Source organism: Mustela erminea, chromosome 7 (assembly GCF_009829155.1).
Source record: "Mustela erminea isolate mMusErm1 chromosome 7, mMusErm1.Pri, whole genome shotgun sequence".
In the NCBI taxonomy this organism is placed as follows: Eukaryota; Metazoa; Chordata; class Mammalia; order Carnivora; family Mustelidae; genus Mustela; species Mustela erminea.
Window position 1 is genome coordinate 11,136,682 of NC_045620.1, and position 8,000 is coordinate 11,144,681.

The following is an 8,000-nucleotide window of genomic DNA, read 5'->3' on the forward strand; positions in this document are numbered from 1 at the left end:
CAAAAATTAATTACATCTTTAATTCTTTTGGTCCATTTGAATGCCGAGGAGGAAGTCCGTTCACTGCTAGCTTGTCTTGACCGAGGAGGAAGCAGGTATTGGGCATGGGCAGAATCTGAGCTGGATGTTCGGTTGCCTTCTGTTTGGAGCAGGCCATACTGCTTTCCATCTGCAGCCATGGTAGATCACTTCAAAAATCAGTTTAGGGGTTTTTTAAAAGGAAGGTTGACTTGAAAGCGAGATGTATGGCGAAAACCATGAGGGTGGTGTAAGAGCAGCCGTGGTTTGGGACATCCAGGCTCTCGGTAGCAGCAGAGTCTCTGCAGGACTGACCACGGCTGGGTTGGCCCCGACAGGGCCCCTCAGCTGTCGGGGAGAGAAGAAGCAGTTTTCTCCATTTCACGCATTTTGCACTGGCAAACAAATCATCCAGGCCTCGGGCCAGACCAAGGCCCGGGGAAGCGTTGGGGTTGGTGTTAGCTACAGCATAGGAAATGGCACTGCTGGGCACGGCGGCTTCCTGGAGACGCACGCCCGGCCCCGGGAGAGCAGAGGAAGCCAGACACTCACTCCTGCATCCAAAGCAGAGCGGTGACTTCAGAGCAGATCGCCTCATCCGGGGATGTAAGTGACAAGCATATTTAACATCATCAGGCCCACCAGCTGTCCGCTAGCTCTGCCGCCAGCTCCCAGCACCCATCTGTGACACCCCCCCACGCCTCACTACCAGTCTCAGAGGGATAAGGACGGCGGCAGATGGTCCAGACTGAACCCCGCTCTCCGCTCACCCTTTCTCCCTTGGTAATGCAAGCCCTTATTTTTTAGGCCCATGGCCATCCAGAACGAAGACTGCCTATCACAGCCTCTCCTGTAGCCGGGCATGGTTAAGCGCCCGTGTCTGGTCGCTGGGACCGAGAGGTGGTTTGTGTGGCTTCCTAGACGTGTCTTTCACAGGATCTTGTCCTTCTTCCCACCCTGCTCCTCCTTCCTGGCTGGAACGGCTGTGTTGGCTGGAGTGGAGCAGCCATGTGAGACTGAGGCAGAAGCCAAGCGGAGAAGAGGGCGGGGCAGCAGTTGGAAGGGGCCGGTCCCTGAGGCTCGGGAAGCCGCCACGGTTCCCAGCCTGCCCTGCCTACCTCCAGAGGTTTTATGTAAGAAAGGCATGAACTATTAACCTTGCTTAAACCACATTCCCTCCCCACCCCATTTTCTCACTGAAGAAACCTTTTTATTTACAAATTTCATGTACATTGAACCCAGATTCAACAACACAGCAGTTATCAAGTTGCAGCCGACCTGGTCTCCTTTCTTTTTTTTTTTTTTTTTAAGATTTTATTTATTTCTTTGACAGAGATCACAAGTAGGCAGAGAGACAGGCAGAGAGAGGAGGAAGCAGGCTCTTTGTGGAGCAGATAGCCCGATACGGGACTTGATCCCACGACCCTGAGATCATGACCTGAGCCGAAGGCAGAGGCTTTAACCCACTGAGCCACCCAGGCGCCCTTCTTTCTATCTGTCCATCCACTTCCCTCCTAAATTTCTTTGAAGCAAATTCCAGATACCTATTTCATTTGTGAATACTTCAGTGTGTGTATCTAAAAGACAAGGACTAGGGGCGCCTGGGTGGCTCAGTGGGTTAAAGCCTCTGCCTTCGGCTCAGGTCATGATCTCAGGGTCCTGGGATCGAGCCCCAAGTCGGGCTGGGCTCTCTGCTCCGTAAGGAGCCTGCTTCCCTGCCCCTCTCTCTCTGCCTGCTTCTCTGCCTACTTGTGACCTCTGTCTGTCAAATAAATAAATAAAATCTTCTTTAAAAAAATAAATAAAAAAATAAAAAACAAGGACTTTGATTTTTTTTTTTTAAGTTTTATTTATTTAAGTAATCTCGGCATCCAACGCAGGGCTTGAACTCACGACCCTTATCAAGAATCACCATGCTCTTCTGACTGAGCCTGACTCCCCAAGACAAGGACTTTCAGTGCACCGTATCGGTATGCAATCAGAGTTCTGAAATCCAGTTGTCCTAGAAATCCATGTTTTAGAAACCATATCAGGGCTCAAATAAGGTCTCCACATCGCAATGGTGGATAGATCTTTAAATCACGTTTACCCTGAAGGCTGTCCTTGTAGAGTGTAGGGACACCATCTTCCTCATTTTTTTTCTCCTTGAGATGTTTTTGTTAAGCTGGATTTCTAGTCCTTCCGAGCTTGCCCGAGCCTGCATTCTGCTGATTGCAGCCGCGCTGTTGTTTGACGCGTTCCTCTGTTTTCTCAGTCTCCGGAGTAGTGGCGCTTTATTTTTTCCCCCCATTCCTGTTTATTTGCAGCACGTTGTACAAAAGTAGAAAAATAAACATCTCATGAGTATGGATCAGGGCTGCATAAATAAGGGGTTGAGAGGAAATAACTTAAGGCAGGGGTGAGGCTTTGTGCCTAGGAAAGGTCCGGGTCCCAGGCGGGCTGAGCGTGGGGGCCTGGGTTCTTAGGCACACATGTCTCCGCTGGCAACACATTTCAGGTCCCATGTGAGGAGGCGGAGGAGGTTGAACGTGACGGAGGCCTCGAGGCAGCCCTGGGACTCCTTTGGGGCCTTCTGGAGCCGGTGCAGCCAGTGGTGGAGGAGGCCCCGGGCTCTGGGTCCTGCTGTGGGCAGAGCTGGGACACAAGCCTGGAGCTCCGAGTGCACGTGGCGCAGCAGGCGGAGGGGCTGGTCCAGGACGACCCCCAGGGACGAGTCAGCCATGGCCCCCAGGACCTTCAGCGTCAAGGCTAGCTCAGCCTCCAAGGCCACGGGGCGCTCCCAGACCTGCAGCACTCTCAGGTCCCTGGCCTGAGGGAAGAGGCAAGAGCTGCAGCTCCGGTTCTTCAGCGAGAGCGCATTTTCTAGGGCATCCTTGGCCTTCCTGATGGCTTTCAGCTCGCTCGGTGACAGAGACTGGAACCTGCTCATGAGGCAGCCCCTCCTGGTTGAGGTGGGTTTGGAAGTAGGGACAGAGCCCGCTCCAGTCAAGCCCAGCAGCAAGGTCACCAGCACCAGGACCCACGCTGTCGCCATGGCCAGATCCCCACTGCTTTCCCCGCTGCATGGCTCTGCTTTTAGCCAGGCTCCCTGGGCAGCCCCGGCTGATGTAGGTAAAGGGAAAAGGCAAGTGGAAATTGGAATCTCCACTTGCACGGGAAAGGCGCTCGTGGGCGGGGCCAGTCCTTTCCCAGGTGAGCACGTGGGTCTGGGTGAGGCCACCCAGGCGCAGAGACAGGGGAGCCCGCAGGTCCCTTCCCCGGACCTGGCCAGAAGGAAAGAGAAACTGAAATTCACTCACAGGAGAACACCTTGTTTCCGAGAAGTCCCTGTGGCTGGACAGCCTTCAGCTTCGGGCCAACCTTTGGGGGTCTTGGGGAACCCCTTACCGAGGCTGAGGCAGGTGGAGGGATGGGAAAGCGACTCGAGTGGGGTGGGGGCTGGGAGGCGTGGGTGAGGCCACCTTCACGGCCGAGGGGGCTTTGAGGTGCTGCTGGTTTGCTCTGCTTTTGCTTTTGTTTCCCGTGCTTTGGGCATCATGTCTAATAAATCTTTGCCAAATCCTATGTCAGGCATTTCCCCCTATGTTTTCTGCTAGGACTTTTATAGTTTTAGGTCTTACATTTAGGCCTTTAGTCCATTTTTGAGTTAAGTTTTATATACGTCTTAAGGGAAGGGTCTAACTTCACTTTCTTGGGTTCGGATATCCCGTTTCTCCACCACTGTCTGTTGAGGCTGTCTGAACCCTACTGTGTGTTCTGTTGAAGCCCATTTGGCCGCATACGTGAGGGTTTACGTCTGACTCTATTCTGTTCCACTGGTCTGTACATCTACCTTTATGCCAGTCCGATAGTATTTTGATGACTGTAGCTTTGTGTGTAACATGTTTTGAAATCGGGAAGTGTGAGGAGTCAAACATTGTCTTTTTAAAGATTGTTTCAACTATTCAGGGGCCTTTGAGGTCCAATATAAATGTTAGGACTTTTTTTTTTTTCTATTTCTATAAAATTGCCATTGGGATTTTGATAGGAATTGCATTGAATCGGCAGATTGCTTTGGGTTGAATGGACATTGTTACGATATTAAGTCTTCCAACCCATGAACACAGGATGTCTTTGCCTTTATTTGTGTCTTCTTTAATTTCTTCCAGTAATGTTTTCAGTGTACAAGTCTTTTGCTTCCTTGATTTATTTCCAAGTATTTTATTCTTGTTGATGCTATTGTGAGTGGAATTGTTTTCACAATTTCCTTTTCAAATTGCTCATTGTTTGTGTATGGATAAATGGTAGCTGATTTTTTATATGTTAATTTTGTATCCTGCAACTTGAATTCATTTATTAGTTCTTTGTTTTTAAAGATTTTATTTATTTATTTGACAGACAGAGATCACAAGTAGGCAGAGAGGCAGGCAGAGAGAGAGGAGGAAGCAGGCTCCCCACTGAGCAGAGAGCCTGAGGCGGAACTCGATCCCAGGACCTTGAGATCATGATCCGAGCCGAAGGCAGAGGCTTAACCCACTGAGCCACCCAGGCACCCACATTTATTAGTTCTAACAGAGTTTTGTGTGCGTGTGTGTGTGAAATCTTTAGAGTTTTCTACATATAAGATCATGTTATCTGAGAACAGATACAATTTTACTTCTTTCTTTCCAGTTTGGATGCCTTTTGTTTCCTTTTCTTGCCTAATTGCTCTGGCTGAGACTGCTAATACTGTGTTGAATTCAAGTAGCAAGAGTGGGCATCCTTGCTTTGTTCCTGATCCTGGAGGAGGAGCTTCCAGTCTCTCACCAGTGAGTATGATGTTTGCTGTGGCCCATATATTTTCATATGGGCCTTTATTATGTTGAGGTAATTTCTTTCTGTGCCCAGTATGTTGAGTGTCTTTATCATAAAAGTGTGCTGGGGCGCCTGGGTGGCTCAGTGGGTTAAGCCTCTGCCTTCGGCTCAGGTCATGATCTCAGGGTCCTGGGATGGAGCCCCACATCGGGTTCTCTACTCTCTACATCGGGCTCAGCGGGGAGCCGGCTCCCCCACTCCCCGCCTGCCTCTCTGCCTACTTGTGATCTCTCTGTCAAATAAAAAAATAAAATAAAATTTTAAAATTTAAAAGTGTGTTGAATTTTGTTAAACTTTTTTTTCTGCAAAAACCCTGTGGTTTTTGTCCTTCATTCTGTCCCTGTGGTACATCACATGGTAGTTGCCTTTTGAGGCTTGCTCAGACTTGGGTTTGATTTTTGGGGAATGAGAATAAGTCATAGATGTTTAGTTCCTTTGTCAGGAGGCACGTGACGTTGCATTCTCTGCCTTTGGGGTAGTTAACAGCCATTAGAACTGTTGTTTGGGGCTTCGATCGGTCATTTCATTGGAAGTGGCAAAATGCAGATATTCCAATTGTAGTATTCCCTTGCGACCAGAATACTTCTATAAAAAAAACTTCTTTGTGGTGGTATGACCTTCCACATGTGATAAAATTGTATAGAACTAAACACACACACCCACCCTGTTGCACAGTACATGTAAAACAGATACAGTTTGAACAAGGTCTGTGGCTTGTACCAATGTCAGTTTTCTGGTTGAGATACTGTTGTGTATTTGTGCAAGACTTTACTACTGGGTGCAGTATACATAGGACCTTTTTGCATTTTTTTTTCAACTTCCTATAAGTTTATAATTATTTTTTTTAAAAGAAAAAGAAACTTCCCTTAGCTACTAGTTGACTGTTAGTAGTTTGAGAGAAATGCTTAATTATTTGCCTTTATTTTATTACTATTTTTTAAAATAAGCTCTAGGCCCAGTGTGGGGCTTGAACTCACAACCCCAAGATCAAGAGTCACATGCTCTACCGACTGAGCCAGCCAGGTGCCCCCTTTGCCTTTATTTTCACTTAATGAGTTGATGCCTTAGCATCTCCCAATAGTGACTAATTTTTAAAAAAGTATCATTAACTCATTGATTTCAGCACATACATATATTTTTAAAAACTTCAGTATATTCTAAGTATTTTAGTTCTTTATATTATTATGTCTTTTTAGTGAACAGAGCTTATTCTTTAAAAAATATATATTTTATTTATTTATTTTCTTTTCTCTCTCTCTCTCTCTCTCTGTCTCTCTTGCATACAAGCAGGGGGAGCAGCAGGCAGAGGGAGAAGCAGGCTCCCCCCGAGCAGGGAGCCCAATGTGGGGGCCGCTCCCAGACTCTAGGATCATGACCTCAGCCAAAGGCAGAGGCTTTAACCCACTGAGCCACCCAGACGCCCCCATACTTACACTTTAAATTAAAATTCAGGACCACAGGATTTTTACTTGAACTCATCTTTTTCCCATGCTAAGAATCCTGGTTCTCAAGGACTCTAGGAAAGATTTTATTTTTGATTTTAATTTTGCCACCTATGACCAGACCTTATCTTGACTGAGAGGAGGGTGTCTTGGCCCCTTGGAGAGAGTCTTAGATACCCCCCTACGGATGGGGGCAGAACTGAGGCTCCTGTTTGCAAGTTTCCAGGTAGGATTAACTCCCGGTTGCCCATGACTCCGCTAGTCAATGGGACATCAGAGATATGGTTGAAGCCAGGGCAGGGGTCGTGCAGTTCCAGTGCATTTCTTTCCCTTCCCTGCCCCAGACGAGCCTCTGCTCCGGCGTTGATCTTTCTAGCCTTCCTTCGTGCTTCCACTGCACTTGTGTGCGTCCTAAAGCATCATCGTTTCACATGGTTTTGCGTGGTTTTATGGGCGCTCGTCACGTTGTACTCGCCCGCAGCTCGCTCTCCTCTCCTCTCTGGGCTCTGAGATTTAACTGCGCTGATGCGTTCATTCTAGTTGCATCCATCCGTCCGTCCTCTCCCTGCCCCACAGAGCACCTTCCAGGACTGTGCCACGGCTTATCCGCACTCCTGGTGAGAAACAGCTTGTTTTCAGTGAGGCACTACTGCAAATATTCTTACGAGTGTCTCCTGGTGCAAGAGTGTGTAAGAATTTTTCTAGGGCAGGAGGTGGGCAGGCTTTTTCTGTAAATGGTTAGGTAGTGAGTATTTTTGGCTTCAGGATCCAAGAGGAAAAAGAAAAGTTATGCAGGTACTTACATAATGAGAGAAAAAAATTTCCATACATTTAAAAAAAATTTTATTTATTTGAGAGAGAGAGATAGTGACAGAGGTAGGGAGAGAGAGCATGAGCAGGGAGGAGAGGAGCAGGCTCCCGCCGAGCAGGGAGCCCGATGCAGGCTCCATCCCAGGACCCCAGGATCATGACCTGAGCTGAAGGCAGGTGCTTAACCAATGGAGCCACCCAGGCGCCCCTTCCGTAAATTTTTAATTAAAAAATTCAAAGCTTTATGTATGGGTATTGAAATTTGAATTTCATATCGTTTTCAGGTCACGAAATAGTCCTTTGAATTTTTTTCAAAAAATGCAGGTTTGGTCCGCACACAGTGGTCTGCTCCAGGGCATGAATCTCGGAGGGAATTCCTGGGTTGAAAGGTGACAGGTGTCACTAACTCTATGAGGCACTGCCAGACGCTCTTCAAAGTGATTCTTTCCATCTGGACTCCGACCAGAGGACAGACTTCCTGTCTCCCTACTGCTCTGTCCCATCGATGCTCTCCACTTAGCGCATAGCTCTCGCTGTGGCTTTGTTTGTAGTCACATTACGAAATGTGAAGGGGACTTGCAGAGTGCTCCCGAGCACAGGATCACCGTGCTCCATGAAAGAGAGAAAACAGATACAAACAACAGCAGGTTTTAAGTTACCACCGTCCTTCCATTCAGAGAGAACCAAAGTTAAAACTTAGCACCTGTCCTTCCCGATTTTTTCCTTTTATACACACACCATTAACTGTTAGAGGCTAATGCTAGATACTGCTTTTTGGAATCTGCTTGTCTCACTTCGTGAATTTGTATCGGTTATTTCTGCTGCACGTGACGTGTTGGGGTTATGGAGCCGTGACCTTTGTGTGTCGCCCAGAACTTTCTGTCCTCTAAGGTGAAA

At 47.8% G+C, this 8,000-nt stretch overlaps 1 protein-coding gene across 1 annotated transcript; it reads right to left on the reverse strand.

The window, feature by feature from the left end:
* Positions 1 to 1,886: 1,886 nt before the first annotated feature.
* Positions 1,887 to 3,158, reverse strand: LOC116596423 (interferon lambda-1-like). The gene has a single exon (XM_032353720.1). It carries the CDS (start codon positions 3,050 to 3,052, stop codon positions 2,480 to 2,482), a length of 573 nt encoding a protein of 190 aa, XP_032209611.1. The 5' UTR covers positions 3,053 to 3,158; the 3' UTR covers positions 1,887 to 2,479.
* Between the last annotated feature and the right edge of the window lie 4,842 nt (positions 3,159 to 8,000).